This window comes from Petaurus breviceps, unplaced genomic scaffold (genome assembly GCF_028583685.1).
Source record: "Petaurus breviceps papuanus isolate PSGF00001 unplaced genomic scaffold, PetGlider_PUasm1.0 90903, whole genome shotgun sequence".
Lineage (NCBI taxonomy): Eukaryota > Metazoa > Chordata > Mammalia > Diprotodontia > Petauridae > Petaurus > Petaurus breviceps.
Window position 1 is genome coordinate 15,367,408 of NW_027187376.1, and position 17,676 is coordinate 15,385,083.

At 38.1% G+C, this 17,676-nt stretch overlaps 1 protein-coding gene across 1 annotated transcript in view; it reads right to left on the reverse strand.

The window, feature by feature from the left end:
- Nucleotides 1-17,676, reverse strand: part of PARD3B (par-3 family cell polarity regulator beta) — a 1,344,967-nt gene that overhangs the window by 126,706 nt on the left and 1,200,585 nt on the right. The window contains exon 20 of the mRNA XM_069075096.1: nt 13,526-13,661. Coding sequence (XP_068931197.1) covers nt 13,526-13,661 — 136 coding nt within the window. The remainder of the gene's footprint in view (nt 1-13,525; nt 13,662-17,676) is intronic.

Below are 17,676 nucleotides of genomic sequence, written 5' to 3' on the forward strand. Positions count from 1 at the left end.
CACTCTTTTATGCTAAAAATTCAACAACATATAGGTATAGAGGTACCTATATAGAAAATATCATAAATAGCATCTATCCAAAACTAAAAGTACACATTATATACAATGGTGATACACTAGAGACCTTCCCAATAAATATGAGAATGAAACAAGGTTAATGCTCACTCTCCCCATTATTCTTTGATATAGTTCTGGAAATGCAAGCAACAGTAATAAGACAAGGGATAGAGATTAAAGTAAAAACAGTTAACAAAAAGATAAAATTATCTCTATTTGCTAATGATATAATGGCATACTAAATTTCTAGGGAATCATTAAAGATACTAATTGAGACAATCAATAGTTTCAGCAAAGTTGCAGTTCTACAAAATAAACCTTCAGAAATCAACAGCATTTCAACATAACAATAACAAACCAAAGAAACAAAAATAGAAAGGGAAATCATATTCCAAATAATTACAAAATGCATAAAACATGTGACAACTCACCTACCAAAGCATACAAAAGACTTATGTGTAGATTCAAATATGAAGTACTCTTTAAAGAAACAAAGAACAACTTAAACAGCTGGAGAAATATTCAGTGCTCATAAATGCTAATACTTCCAAAGTTAATTTATGCTTTTAATGCTATGCCAATCAAATTACCAAGGACATACTTTATTGAGCTTGATAAAAAAAAATATTTGGAAAAACAAAAGACCTAGAATTTTGGTATACTGGGGAAGGGGAAATGATTACTATTTAATGGAAAGAGCCATCATCAAAACCACCTGATATTTGTTAAAATTTAAAGAGAGAGAGAAAAAAAGAGAGGGGGAGGGGGAGAGAGTGGCAAGAGGGGGAAGAGGGGAAGAGAGAGGAGAAGGGAAAAGAGAGATCAATGGAACAGACTAAACAGAAGAGAATAAAAAAATATAGAACTTAATAACTTGGTGTTTGATAAAGTAGAAAACAAACTAACTAGGAGAAAAAACTCCTCTTTTGATTAAAAATGGCTAGGAAAACTAGAAAGCAGAACAGTGTGGCAGAAATTAGGCTTAAACTAATACCTCACACCATATTCCTTAATACATTTTTTTTTTGATGGGAAGAGTAAGGCAATTGGTGTTAAGTGACTTGCCCAAGGTCACATGGCTAGTAAGTATTAAGTATCTGAGGCTGAATTTGAACTCAGATCCTCCTGATTCCAGGGCTGGTGCTCTATTCACTGTGCCACCTAGTCGCCCCTCCTTAATACATTCTAAATGGATACACATCCTTAATATTAAAGATCAAACTATGAAAAAAAATAAGAAGGGATAATATGCTTCTTACAGCTATGGGCAGGAGATATATTCTTAACCAAAAAAAAAATATAGAGGCAATGGTAAAATAAATAACTTGGATTACATGAAACTAGAAAGGTTTTGCACAAATGTTTTGCACAAACAAAATTTATGCACTTAAGACAAAAAGTGTTTCAATAGAAAAAAAACTTTGTTTCAAATTTCTGTAGTCCAAGATATATAGAAAATAAATATATATGACTAATAACCATTCCCCAATAGATAAATGGTTAAAGGATATGAACAGTTTTCTTTTTTCTTTTTGGATTTTTTTTGGAGGGCTGGGCAATTGGGGTTAAGTGACTTGCCCAAGTTCACATGTTTAGTTTTTTTGTTAACTTTCTGAGGCTGGATTTGAACTCAGGTCTTCCTGATTCCAGTTCTGGTGTTCTATTCACCGTACCACCTAGCTACTCTATCAACAGTTTTCTAAAGAAGAATTGTAAAGTATTTATAACCACATTAAAAAAAAAAGCTCCAAATCATTAGTAATAAGAGAAATACAAATCAAAACAGCCCTGAGGTTTTACCTCATACTCAGCAAATTAGCAAAGATTACACACACACACACACACACACACACACAAACACACACACACAGAGAAAATGGCAATGGTTATTGTTGGAGAGGTTGTGGAATGACAGGCATACTAATACATTGTCGGTGGAGCTGTGAAATAGTTCAACCATTTTTAGAAAAGCAATTTGGAATTATGTACTAAAATTTGAAAAAAAAACCTCAAATAATTCTAGTAAAATTTTGAACTCTTAAATCTCACAGTATTTTCTTAAATTACTCATGTAAATGTTGTCAAATACCTTTTAAAAAATGGTCACTATTCATATTGATTATTGCAACCACAATCCATGGAATCTCAAAGTCAGAAGTTATCTCAGAGATAGTTTACTGTCCAAACCATTCTAAATAGGCATCAGCCCAACAAAATACCCACAAACTTTTGTTGGACTGTGATTCCATGATATTCAGATATTGAAAAAGATCTGTGGTTTCCTTAATTTGGATGTTCCACATGTGGCAGGATCATGCGTGAGTAGTGTCCTGCCACGTGGGCTGGCTTACCTCTTCCTACAGCCCTATCCTCTTGTGTCTAGCTTGCTTTTTCATTAAAAGGCATCGAATCTGTCCTGGAGAGTGCAGTCAATTAGTAAGCATGTCAGCACATTAATATTTCCCACAATGCAGATTAGAATCCAGATATACCAGGTGCCTAATGTACTTATTCAAGAGTTACTTTTGTCTATGTACTCCCATTAGTTTGTCAGAGAGGGTCAACTCTGTATGTGTATATGTGGTATATGCATACCCATATGTGTGTGTGTGTGTGTGTGTCCCATTATTATGGCAGTGTTCCTTGGACATTAGAATTTTAGGAATTAGTTTTAAAAGGCATTCATGTAAAACAGGAAAACTTCATTACATACTAAATAGATGAAGCAAGAGAAAGGAGCAGATGAAAATGAAACTGGAGGGCTGCTGTTAGACACAAATCTGGTAATCTGGCAATTAGCATCATGGGGCACAAAATGCTGGAAAGCAATGGCAGCCCAACATGCTTCAGGGGCGTGTGTTCTTGGAAAGCATGCCAGAAGGTTCATTAGAAAAGAGACATCAGCTTGTGATGTGGAATGTCTTCCACCCCGTTCCCTACTGCTACTCTTCTAGGGAAATCTTCCAGACATGAATATCTTCCCTGAACCAATACAACAACAGCACCCTCTGCTCTCTCCGCTCATGTTCTTGTGGACGAGGGTAGCAGCTGTCTCACGTTTGCTGTATGTTTGCATTTAAGTTGGGAAAAAGTGAAGTGGCTTCATGGCTTTTGGTTTTGCCCCAAATGAAGGGAGAGGCATCTCGTAACAGGCAGAGTGAGGTGGGGCCTGGCATGAAGGGGGTCTCACAGAGGAGATATTATGGAGGTAGGCCAGAAGCACTTGACTATTTTAAGAAAGGAGAAAGGAAAACATTTCCCAATGGTTTTAGTAACTCAATGTGTTACTGGCTCTTTTTTCATATCAATTATTGGAACAAATGAGAAGGAAAGTTTTTTGCCCCTGCTTTGTTCAATTTCAGTAGCATCACCCTTGTACTTAGTACCAAAGCAAAGCAGGACCTGAGCTTTAAAACAGGTCAATGAGAAAGGAAAATCAAGAAACTAAGGGAAAGTTTTAGATGATTTAAAGTCACAGGGACTGGCACATTTTATAAAACTGTATTCCCCATATTGTTTCTTTCAGTAGAGAATCCAGTGCCAACACTTCTCTGTTATTAGCATTTCAGATGTTTTCTTTTCTGGTTCAGACTTTTCTCTGTGTCAGAAAAATAAGTTTTCTTCGTGTTTTCCTGACACTTGAGTTTACCCTATTTGATAAGAATTAGATAGTCTACATTTCAGAATGACTGAGCCAAAGTGCTCCCCAAACTCCAAGAACCAGGGTAGCCATGGGAAGGCCGACTGGTTAATCACAAGAGGAACTAGAGTAAAGGAAGTTCATGTTCCCTTGGATACCAGTAAGGCACTAAATTTAAAAGCCAAACATGGTTTTATAAGGAGTGTGCACCCTCATTACAGTTAGGGTGATACTTTTTATACAATATAAATACTAATTTAGATCTCTACTTGTTCAGGTTCTACCTTCATTCATTTGGGGGTGGGAGGTATATAAAAGTTTTTTTTTTCTTCCCAGAATTTCTCTATAATTATCTAAAATTCATTCAACTGACTTTAAGCAATTCTGAGAGCATTTAGGAAATCTGGAATTCATAGGAGTTTCTGCTATGGTTTCCCATATTATATAAAATTGTCATTTCTCCCATTGCACTAGAAGAAAAGAATGTTATTATTCTAGAAGAAGGAATTTTGGTTTTTCACCATGATCCAACACAAACGCTTGTGGTTTGGGGGTGCCTAACCTATTCTAAACTCAACATCCTGAAGCTGGAATTAATTGCTCATTAAGCGCACAAAGAGTTCTTTTTTCATTCTAATGTAAGTACAACATAGAACTTTTTGACATATTATGGAAAAATAATGTAGTTCTGAACTTTCCCTTTCCCTTTTTGTTACTTAGGTTTGGACTGGAGCCAGAGGTCGGCCAGGCTGCTGCACTATAGCATGAACAAGAACGATTTTATTTAAACCTTAACAGAGAACTGATGAAACTCAATGCATCCATTTGGATTTCTTTCAACACTCTTGGGCTGGAAAAAAGTTACATAGTGAGAATTAGGGAGTAATTCAAGTAGCTGAAGACAGGAGTTTTGAAGTGTTTAAAAATAGATATATAGTCAATTATTGAAATACAAACAGCCAACTCACAAACTCCCCATATGGATACAAATGGATGCTGCTTCACCCTCCCCCCCCAAGTCCCCACTTCAATGCACCACCAGGAACCACAGAGAAAAGAAAATCTGGAACCTTTAGGTAAAGTTGGAATTTAGAAGTAGAGAAAGGGAAAAATGTATAAAAAAGCAAGAATAGCTTCAGGGAACAGACTTGAACCACATTTCCCTCCCCTTTCATCTCACAGGAACAGATTCATTTTTCTTTGTTCTAGTACCAGAAATTATATCAATTGATGATTTAATTGTATTGAGAAACATCCCCTTCCAAGAAATGGAAGATCCTTTGAGAAGGTCAAGGGGTTGTTTCTTACAAAGTTGTTTGAATTAGGCTAATTTTCTTCCTAATTTAGTTGAGATCTGTTGCAATGAAGGAATAGGAGTTCTGTTTAGGGTGGGGTAAAGAAAGGTCATAGGTCATAATGAAGTTTGTGGGGAGGTGGGTTCTATGGTCTGCTATGGTGCAAGGTCTAGGCCAGGAGAAGGATATCTTAAAGGTGGGATGTGTTTTGGGGTTTGGGCAAAGGGACACAGAAAAGGAGGTGAGAAGGTGTGAAGAACAAAGTTCATTCATTTAAATATTTTTCTTAACATTTAATATTTAAATTTTAAAATATTTAATATTAAAAATTTTTCCCTCGGGCCAGTCTGTGCTCAGAAAAGGGTGAGGAAACTTTTTTTTCCTTCTCCAGGCTAAACCTTTAAACCGTCAGGTTGGTTTTATGGCAAGTATTATTAGTTTTATAGTACAGCTATGTTATGAGTTAAAAATGCTTTTGTGGGATGGCCTGGAAACTTAACCATCCACTTATAAAATTCCTTTTATGGAAAATGTATTCCAACTTCCAAACAAATGACTTAAAAGCAAGCTTTTGGAAGATAACACATCTATATTGCAAGTTAGAGGTTCCTTTTAAATATCTCTTCTTTCTACCAGACTTATAGCAATATTGAAAAGAGGACATGGCTTCCACAAGTGAGACACATTTTATTTTCCCCCAGAAAACAAAAACAAAAACTCTCAATTATAAACAGAATGTATAACACCAGAAGTTAATGGTCTTTTCTTTTTTTCTCTTTAAATTTCTTTTATTTTCCTTCTATTTCAGAGGTGGTGTGTGTGTGTGTGTGTGTGTGTGTGTGTGTGTGTATTTGTGTGTTGCGGACCTCTTCCTTAGTCTGGTGAAACCTGTGCATCCCTTCTCAGAATAATGACTCATGGAAATGCTATATTTCAGTTAAAGTATAGTGAAAGTTAAGATGAGATTTTTTCTATCATCTAAATTCACAGACCACCAGACTGAGAACCCCTTGCTTTATAATAAAAAACATAGATCATCAAATCTTAATTATCACTTAGTGTTTCTAAAGTGCCATAAAAAGATGAATTGCAATTATTGTTATCTTAAGATTTTTAGAGGCAGAATGGCAAAATGAAAGGAATACAAATTTGGGCTTTTTATTTCGATATTTAATGTGATTCTCTACAAGTCACTACTCCTTTCTGAAATTTAGTTTCTTCCTATGTCAACGAGGCTAACAATACAACTATTTATCTCATAGGGGTGTTATGGGGAAAGTACTTTGTAAAATCTAAAGTCAGTCTGTAAACAAAAATTTATTAAATGATCACTGTGAGCCAGGCATAGGCATGATAGCCCTTGGTCTCAGGGAACTCACATTCTAATCAGAAAGACTACCAGGAGAAGGTGAGGTCTTAGGCGAGAACCAGATCAGGGAAACTAAGAGGCAGAAGCAGGGTAAAGAATTCCAAGCATCGGGCCCAGCCAGTGCAAAGGCATGTAGATGGGAGAGGAATTGTGGTGCTTCAGGAATTGCAATTAGGTCAACGTAGATGGATCACAGTATGTATAGAGGGAGGTGAAATGTAACAAAGAAGACTGGGAAGGTAAGAAGGGATCAGGTTATAAAAACCTTTAAAATACCAAACAGAAGATTTCATATTTGATTCTGGAAGTAACAGGGATTCACCAAAAAATTCATTGAGATAGGTGACATGGTCAGATCTAGGATTTAGAAAAATCACTTTGGTAGCTAAGGGGAGGATAAATTGGAGTGAAGAAAGATGTAAGGAAGAGAGACCTCCACAGGAGAATCTCCTACAAGCGGTCACGAGAGCCTGCCTGATAATGGGCAATAAGGGAAAATCACTACCTCTATAGGCAATGTATTTCCCTTTTGGACAGCTTTGACTGTTAGAAAAGAGTTTCACTATATGTAGTGGGAATATTTCAGTCATTGCTCCTAGTTCTTCAAGTTTGGTGGAAGACAAAAGACAGCTCTCCAAATACCAGATGATAGCTATTATGTAACCTTTAAATGGTCTCTTCCCCAGGTTAAATATCCCTATAGATGCTGTTATGGCATGATCTCCAGTCCTTCCACCATTCTGATCATTCATCTATGGACAGACTCCAGTTTGCCAATGTCCTTTCTAACATGTAGCAAGCAGAATTTATTTTGTTCATCCCACCACCTCTGCATTGAGGCTAAATTTACCTTAAGGTACTAGAGGATGACAAAATTAAATGTGAAATCTATATCGTGCTTCAAAATTCCAAGGCTCTAACATTTTTGTTGGTATGGGGAATACCTCCACAGATATAGATCATACCTGTGCTTCTAGAATTGCTATGACTATAGCCAGCCTGTAAGACTCTTTTTTTTTTTTTCAGAGAAGAATCAACTCATGATTTCATTGTTATAGTGAATTTTTAGTGAAGAAAGTCCTTGGACCAATCAATTCAGATCAGCATCTACTCTGTAACTTGAAGGAGATGCCAGAGCCACTGAAAGGTTAAATGAGTTGACCAGAGTTATACGTGTAGTATGGACCCAAAGATCTCCCTGACTCTACAGGTAATTTTCTACCCACTATCCCATTCTGTATCTTTTCATAATACCATATTAGTTCTTGGGTTACCAATCTAAGTAACCAAATAAGTTACTAACTTCCAGTTTCCCCCTCAACATGGGTAGGTCCACATTCTCCCTTCCAAATTTATGCATCTAAATACCCCTCATGTATATAGAATTTTCCAATATCTGATTATTCAAAGAATTTCTAAACAATCAGTATTTATGATGTAGGCCTTGAAAAGATAATGATAAAGGGAGCCATGTTGCCAAAAATTCCAGAGTGCTACTGATTCTCAAATTACTCATAGGTTATTTATCTTGCTATTATTCAAAAAACAAGCCTTCAAATTCCAGTAAGAGAGGCAGCCAGTTGCCAGAGGACTGTGACAGTCTTAACAAGTTTTCCAGAAAATAAAATACTAACACAGATAACAGGTATTTCTTTTTCCTTTGGCAAATATTAACACTTCACAGCTAGCATATCTAGCCTGCTTAATTGGGCCCATAAAAACATGCTAAGCTATTTCACTTGCCACCATCTAATTCTTGTGACTTTGGCTCTGAAGCTTTTCACAGACAGGAAAACAGCAGGGGAAAAAAATCAACCAACAATGAAACAACAAACTCCCCAACAGACCAACTGAAAAGAATCTTGAAGTTTCAAGTGAGATTTTACAAACACTGCAATCGGCCTGTATTTATCTACTTTAAAAGAGTGAATTGAATCATTCAGGGTCTCCTTAGAAAAAGAAAAAAAAAAGACGTCACAGAATTTAAGCAGCAAATGGGAGTAATGGAGATGGGAAGGGTGAGTTCCTGGTAGAGGAATATATAGAAAACAACAAAGAAGACCAGAGGAAGAAAATTTGGAACTCAGGGAGGGACATATACAAAACAGCAGCCTTATTTAAAATGAATTTTTGACCTTATTTTAAAACATTTATGGATCCCAATTGCCTGTCATGAGATCACTTTCTTTCACAATACTGGCTTTTAAGCCTGCTGGGTACTTTAACTCGATTTATCTCATTTTCAAAAAAGTACATTGTGAGATAATTGCTTCCTCTTCCCCTGCCCCAGCCAGGATATCAGAAATTCTGTTGTGTTATGGTGTCAGAGAAAGGACAGTTGCTAGTCATCGTAATCAGATGGAAATAGGCCTCAGGAGCTTTCAGACAAAAAATCAGTGCCCATTTCTCACAGAGATACAGTGGGTGGTGTCTGCTCAAAAAAGGTGTATTTTATGATCTTTATTTATCAGGTCACTTGGAAGAGTTTAGTATTCTTCAAAAGTGGCTATACTTGGCTCCCAAAATCCTGCCTTCTTGGAAGGGTTTGACTGACAGGAATGAAATGTGAATTCTCATATCCTTTGCCCCCCAGGCTTCTTCAAGAGGCTCAAGCACTACATTGGCAGACCCTGAAGGTTGCACCATTGTGGTCAAGTTTCCCAGGCTTGTTTTTTTATTCCTGGGCAGAAGGTACGAATTGCTTTTCTTTGGCTTGGGAAGAGGAGGGGGGGAAAGAGTGCCTGTGATTTCAAAGATGAACATTGGAAAACCTCCAGCACAATGAACACTCCTCTTCTTTTATGACAGTGTGCTTTCTGGTGTGAGGATGCAAGGTCTTAGAATCCAGCTGGCCAAGGAAACTTCTTTTCCTTGAAACGGAAACACTGGCCACTCTTGGCAAAGTTCAAACTGCTCAGAGCATGGGAAACACACACACTCACACACACACACACACACACACACGGCCTTTTCTTTATTCATTACTTTGTTTGCCCTCTTACACACTTATCAATCAGGCAATCAACAAGCATTTTTCCAATGCTAGACTTTGTGGCTTCAAAGACAAAGAACGAAATAATCCTTACTCTCAAGGAGCTTACCTTCTAATATTTATTAATCACTGAATGCCTGGGCTAGGCACTGAGGGCGAAGGAGACAAAAGTAAATAGGTCACAATCTTTGCCTTCCAGGAACTAGCTGCATACAACTGAGTGAATGAGTGGGGGTGGGGGATAAGGTAGAACACAGATAGAGTGCTAGACTTAGAGTGGGTTAAGGGATAGTGGATAGGGTGCTGTTGCTGGAGTCAGGAGAACCTGAGTTCAACTCTGACCTCAGATACTTAGTAGCTGTGACCTTGGGCAAGTCACTTCATTCTGTTTACCTCAGTTTCCTCATCTGTAAAATGAGCTGGGGAAGGAAATGGCAGACCACTCCAGCATATGGGCCAAGAAAACCCCAAATGCAGTCACAGAGATTGGGACATGCCTGAAACAACTAACCAAAAGGGTTCAAGGTTCAAATCCATCTTCAGACACTTATTTGGTTATATGATTCTGGGCAAATCATGTAATTCTTCATAGCCTTAATTTTTCCATATGCAAAATGGGAATAATAATAGCACCGACCTCATAGGGTTGTTAAGATCAAATGAAATAACATGTAAAAACCTGTGCAAATCTTAGACTATAATATAAATGTTAGCTATTATTAATTAATTATTGATATGTATTTGGATCAACATGATTCAAAGTAGGATGAAATGGAGGCAAAGTACAGATCTATACAATGTCCTCTAAGAAAATCTGAGCCTGAAGAGAATACTTCTAACTGGGAAAAATCTGAGAAGGTTCCCTGTAGGAGTTGGTACCTGAAAGGTAGAGACAAGCAGGCACTCTGTACTTGGGGATGAGCTGCTACAAATGTAGTACGTGAGAGACAGTATGTTCAATTCAAGGAATCACCTTCTGCCTCATGTGTCTTAATTTAAAGCAAGATCAGGCTTGTGTTGTGACAATCCCCCCCTCCTTTTTTTTGTGTCAGTGAGGAAGCTGATCTAAAGTGAGTGTTCACCAGGCAATGAGAGGAACACCATCCACCAGGTTCCCATCATCCTAGTTTTTTCCTGAAAGGTGACAAAGCTTTCTCTGGGACCAAGGGGCCAAGGCCCAAGCCGTGCCTCTCTTTATACAACTTCCTGGCTGCGTATATAGTCACGGTGATGTAGTAGCTTCCTGGCAAGGGTATGCTGGTAAATGTTTAATAACTAGCTTTCTGAAAAGAAAAAGAAAACGTATGGATGGCACACTTTAAGTTTAATCTGAATTATTAACACTATCCTCATCACTTTCTTAAGTCTGAGCAATCAATAAAATAATAAATCAAGCCCTGATGCATAGCATTCACTGATTTCTGAGGTATAAATGCTCACACTGAAAATTTAACAATTGGCTCTCCTAAGCTTATGAACTGGTACACAACCATGCTTCCTGATTACTTAGGTCTTAAAAAAGGCCCTACAGAGAGCTGGGTCTTTCAGACTTGCTGGATGTCCTAAGACCACTTGAATCACCACATCGTCCCCGGCTAAGGCAAGAGAGGTGCACTGTCTACCCAAACTAAATATTCTATTGCCATGCTTAAGTAAGCCTCCTTTGTTTAGCTGAATGATCTATGAATGTATCATTTTGTTTCAACAGTTAACTCAAATCTAACATGGACCAGCTTGAGTCAGGCCTGTCCTGCACATATGTCCCTATACATGCAAGACCTCAAGAGCCTATGTGCTCTTTTTTTCTGAAAAAATTATATCTGTTTAATTGTGACATCTTTTATTATAAAATTAATAGCAACAATGATTTATTTGAAAGTGCCAAGCTCTTTACTAAAGAGCTGGGGTTAGATCACTGGTCCTTAGTAGGACCTAGTGATTGGATGGTAAGAGCTACTTAAACCCTCATTTAAAGAGGCCCATCCAGTAAATGAATTAACTTTGGATAACTATTATGGGGGCCAAAATTAATCTTCTATACACCAAACCTCAAGCATTTTGATTTAATGATGTTACTACAGCATAAATCTGAAAATTAAAGGAAAACATGTAGGTCACTGGCCTCAATTTCTCTCTCAAGTCTGAACCGATTTAGTTGGCCCCTTCTAGGTCTAGAGTCTGTGATTTGGATTCTGATCTCAGGAATCCACCTCCCTGACTTTGGTTATATGATTTCCCATGCCTGGAATGGCTTCCATTCATTTCCTTTATTTGCTGTTGATTTCCTACTTATAAAGTCTAAAAGAAATGCCATCTTGAAGCCACCATGAAGCTCAGTCTGATCACTGCTTATTGGTCATGACTTTCATCTCTTGATATCAAAAACCACTGTTTTTTTTAAAACTCTCTAATGTGATTATCAAATTATATTGTATACTGTAGCTGTGTTTGTATCTAATCTCCACTGCTAGCTAAACTATTGTAGCACCAACCACACTGGTATACTCAGGATGGCTGCTAGCACAGGTTCTTAGATCTACTTTACTAGGAAAGATTTAAGGGGTTTAAGGTTTAAGGGGTCAACAACCTTTTTTAATTACTTTCACTTAGTTCAGGGGAAAAGTCAGCACCCTGAACTTCAGAGAAAATACAAACAGAAAAAATACAAGCAGAGAAATAAAGACCAACATACAGGGCTCTGACTGTCTGAATCAACTATATACTTTACATACATCCCTGGATGGAGAGAGCCTTTACATCTGAGCAGGCAGGGAGCTCTAAACATATGGCCACTCGGAATCTAGATCAGGTGATTGCAAGATCCTTTTCATAAGAGAGCCCCCAAAGCAAACTATCAACTCAGAGTATACATACATTTCTCAGAGCCAGAAAGCATCACAACCCTTGTGACTCGGTGACTAATTAGAAATTAGGAAAAGGTGTGAAAGCCTTCCTACAAGCAAGTCTCCTCTAAGCAAGCCTCCCTTAATGGACTCCAGGTGAGGCCTATTAATGGGCAGGGGAAGATCTTCTATCCTCATTAACATTACAATTATAAACTCAATAATGACAGCTGAGATTGTGAGTCATCTCAAGTTAATATTTCCTCTACTACCCAAGTACATTGCTTTCTTTTCAGTCTGCTTATTAATGAATGAGGAGGTGAAAACATTTCCTTTGTTTCTTCCCCTTTCCCCAACAGAATTAGCTTCTTTGAAGCTGGTGTTTGGGGGCCCAACAATCATGTCACAATCAAAGAGGGGGTTTTGGAAGAAGTAGGGTGCTGGTGGTATTATTAACACATCCTTGATGATTAAAATACTGTCATCTATGCTCCCCTTACTCACTTGGGGTGAAGTCTGTTGGGATACCCAGCGCCATGTTGTACCCTATACCTACATGGAAGAAGAGAAAAAGGAGAGGTATCCTTGCTTCTTCATATAACTAAACCTATAGCAGACATCCTTCTAGAATTTTATGATAAATATTTCTGTCCCCTGAAGGATAAAGCATTTGAAATGACAAGACATAGAAAGTTCCCTCTGATCGGAAATATTACTTAGGTCTAAACAAAGGCTCTCAGAAGATACTGGGGCAATCATCAGTGTGAACTGTTCAAAAGTCAATATACAATCTCAATATACAATACTGGTATAACAATGATGCCTCTATTTGACAATCACACTCCTCACATTAGTTTCTGAGGTTCACTTCTAGTGACCATTTATCTTTTTCTTTTCTTTTTTTTTTAACTTCTTAGTGAGATTGGTTTATTTGTATTATCTATTCATGCTTGCCCAAAGCCCTGTGACCCAAGAGGTGGAAGGCAAAAACTTATATCCAATAGGTAGCGAATAATTTCCTTGTATTGCTAAATTAGCAGAGATATGCTCTACCCATATCTACAAGCATACATGTTCAGTGGTGGTGGCAGTAGGCTAAATACGAGAGCAATTAGAAGGAACTACTGTAGATTAGTGTGGTTTGATATATGCAAACAATTTCCATGAGAAGGCAGGGGTGTTGTCTGCAGAATTTTCATGTCTATGAAATCCAAATCTCTAAGCTAACTTGATTCAGCTAGAAACTGGAAAATTCCTTAAAGAGTATAGAGCTTGTGCAACTTTTATATTAAAAAAGACTTCAGTAATTAGGACCAGGCAGAAACTTACCCAGTGCTGCTCATAATCAGAAGGCCTTGCTCTCACTTCCTCATCTTCATATAAAGAAAAGCCTTCTCGTCTGGCCTGGTGATATTCCTTCCGTAACTTCTGGATTCGGTCAGCACATCCACTTGTGGGGCGGCCACTGGAAAACAAATGGAAAGATATTTACACAAATGGACAACACTGCTGAAAACTTGGTTTTTGATCTACTTGTCAAAAAGGCTTATAATTTTAGAGGGATGGGCCTATATGAATTTAGAAGGCCTCACAATGTAATTCAAACAAACCGGAGGAAAAAAACAATTAGTAATGTAAATAAAAAAAGACTTACAAATAATATATGCTTCTTGAGTGAGATATTCAGTTAAGGGCCTGACCTCTTATGGGGATTAAAATAATCAATGTATTTTATGATCAGATAACCGTAGAGTTTGACTAAATTTTACTTTACACAATTATCTTATTTTTCCAAATAAAAGTCCCTGTGGATCTTTAAAGGTTCATTCTTTTTTTTTTTTTTGAGGGGGGTTGGAGAAAGGGTTCAAATTTATGATTTAATTCATCTGGGAAACAATAAGTATGAAAATTAATAATCTTAATCATAGTTAAAGCCCATATAGAACTTTAAGGTTTACACAAATACTTAATATGTAGTGTCTCACTTGATTACTACTTGTCTCCTGTAACAGCAATGCTACTTGGAGCTGTTGTGGTAGTGTAAACCCAATAACACCAGTAAACAGGAAGGCTGTTAGCAGAGGTTCTTTGATCTGCTTTTCCAAAGGAATGCAACTTAAAAGGGATCAACAATCTTACTTTAATCAAATATATATATGAAATGTACTTAGTTCAGGAGAAAAAGTCAACACCTTGAACTTCAGAGAAAGTACAAACAGAAATTACAAGCAGAAATAATAGCATAAAGACCAACAGACAGGGCTTCTAACCATCTGACCAAATAATAGATACATCACAGATCAACAGACAGATCCAACTGTTTGACCATTACATACATACATACATACATACATAGTTACCAGAGAGAGAAGCACCAACATCTGGGTTTTCAAAGTCAAGTGAATGACTTAACATCTACCCAGAGTCTCATCTGGCTATATCATGTGAATGCTCCTCTCATCCCCAAAGCTAAATGCTAACCTCAAAATATTTGAATACTTCTTCAGGGTCAGAGGGCATCACAACCCTCATGACCCACTGCCTAATTACAAAGTAATAAAAGGTGTGAGACTTCCTGAAAAAAAAAAAAACAGCTACCCTGTGAAGCCTATTCATGGGTGGGGAAGATCTTCAACTCCCACTAACATTAAATCTCCCTAGAAGGTAGGTGTCCTATTTTATAGATGAGGAAATGAAGCAGAAGGCACTGGGGTCACAAAGATGATGAATATCTGAAGCAGGATGCAAACTTAGATTTTCTTTGCTCCAAGTTGAGTGCTCTTCCTTCTATGCTGTTTATGTCTCTACTTCGAACAATGCCTGGCACACAGTAGGAGCTTAATAAATGTTGCTGACTAGATTGGTAACTTCCCTGCATCTGTTGCTCTTAGAAAGCTACTGGGGACACTGAGAATGACTTGCCCATGATCACACAGCTTTTGTGGTTGTTGTTATTGAATTGTTTTCAGTCATGCCCAACTCTTCATAAGCCATTTTGAGGGTTTCTTGGCAAGGGTCCGACTTCCTGGATCCAAGGTTGAGCTTCCAACCTTAAGTCAAACTGACTCCTCACAGTCCTTTCTTTTATTCTTTTCTTGGTGTGGATTTATGATTGTGTCGATGTAGGGAACTCCCAGAGACAACGTCTACCAACACAAATTTTACCTTAGAATCTCTGATAGTTGCCTGGTGTACAAGGGAAATAGAAGCAGTATATGTCAGAGGACAAACACAACCTGTGAGTAGACTGAGCTGCCTGAATGGAGATTCTTTTCCTTTGTTCCTTCGTTCCTTCATTCCTTCATTGCTTCCTTCCTTCTTCCCTCTCTCCCTCCATCCTACCTTCCTTGCTTCTCTCTCTCTTTCCTCAAAGACCAAAACTTTAAATCCATTTCACTGTGGTGTTCATATAGATTGGACAATAATGGGTCCCTAAGCAAGAACCACTTAATGGCTATATTTTGGACCCTTCTGACTCAGAATGTATGTAAATAGTAACTGTTTCTCTTTTGGCCAGCAGCCCTGGGGGTCTTCCCCTCACAGTTAGATTTTTTTTCTTTTTAAATTAAAAGGCCCATCCCTTGACTCACTTCTTAAAGAGGCTTATTCACTGAATGGGCGTTCCATCAAAGTGAGAACTTGAAAACACCTTAGCCTACAAGGGTCAGGGTCTCCCATTGCATCCTGGGCCACCTCCAGTCATCCTGATGAATATCTGGTCACTGGACCCAGATGGCTCTGGAGGAGAAAGTGAGGCTGGTGACTTTGCATAGCCCTCCCTCCCTCAAATCCAAGTCAATTTCAAGTCATGTCATCGTTCTCTGATGTCACCATCCTCTTCAGAAATGAAGGACAAACAATGTCAGAGCATAATTTCAATGCATGTCTTTCTGAATCTAAGGTTTATTTCTAATCCCTACACCACCCTGCCTCTCAGTGTTTATTAATGTGAGATATTTTACCTTTTAATAAAAGAATGAGAATTTTCAGTCTTGGAGGTAAAGAGTAAGGCTAAGAAAGGAATGAAAAAAAACATCAAGAGTGGAAAATAGGCACGTTGAACCAGGGAGATGTGGCATTCATGTGAAGTATGTGAGGCAAACCAAGAGCAGAAAATATCAGCATTATTTCGTGACCATATTTTATGTCTCTACACCTCACCCATGCCCTGTCTTCTCCTCCATTTTTCCTGGTCTTCATACAGGCCCAATCCTAAAATTCAGTTCCACCTTGCCTGCTTCTCTGTTTCTCTCTAATGGTTCTCTAAAGATAAAGAGGAAGAATTTATTACAGAAGATGGGGGAGGGGAGTGTTTGCTGGCACAAGTTACAATAAAGTCAGGTGTGGGAAGAAGAAATTAAAATGTTGGAACAGGCAAGGATGAGGGAGGGAACAGTATTCCCTTCCTTTAAGGGGTATATTGGATCATAAAAATATAAAAATGAGATTGATGACATCAGCAATAACAAAATGACACAGTGTCCCAAAAGTCTTAGATTAGTTCTAAGCCATGAAAGCTGAAAACTGCACTAAAACTCTTGGGACATCCGCTACAGTTTATTCATGAAACACTTTCTTCATTGAAACCTGGTGAGGCAGTGACTGCTGGCATTTATATCTCCACTTCACAGATGAATCAACTGGAGAAGCTAGGTGAAATAGCTAAAATCACATCATTAGTATCAGAATATAATGGGAATGCAAATTTTGAAGATCTTCCCTGCCCCTACGCTAAAGTGCACCTGGAGCCTGGGGTGGGAGGCTTGTTTTTCAGTAGATACTTTTTGATTGGCCAGTGGGTCAATAAGGTTGTTAAATTCTCTGAGCCAGGAGAAGGCTATATGAGCCCTGATGTGAGGCTTTGTTTTGAGGGTCACTTTGAGAAGTGTTTTGTGATTTGATCTGGATTCTGGGAAGCCGTTGTCCAGAGCCCCCCAGCTTTGAAAAACCCAGATGTTGAAACCCAGATGTTGATTTGGTATGGATGTAATGGTTGGACAGTTTGTCTACATGATCTGTTTCTGTCTTGATAATTCTGTCTATATACTCTGAAGTTCGGGGTGCTGACCTTTTTCCCCTGAACTAGGTAAACGATACATATTTGACTGATTAAAGTAAGCTTGTTAACCCATTTTGAGTTGCTTTCCTTTATCAAAGCAGATCCAAGAACCTGTATTGGCAGCAAACCCTGAGGACACTTGGGGTGCCTGCTGCTACACAGAGTAAGAACTGGAAACCAAGTTCGCAGAATCTCAAGACTGATGCTCTTTCTGCCCCTACATACTACCTCTCTAGAGTAGTGCAAACAGTGATAACAAGAAAACCTTGCTTGTGTGATCTTGAACAAGTCACTTAAACTTTCTATGCCTTGGTTTCCTCATGTATCAAATAGGGTATCTGGACTTCCTAACTCACAGTCTGGTTATTAAGAGGAAGTGAGATAATGTATATAAAAATGCTTTGGAACCCTAAAGCAGTAT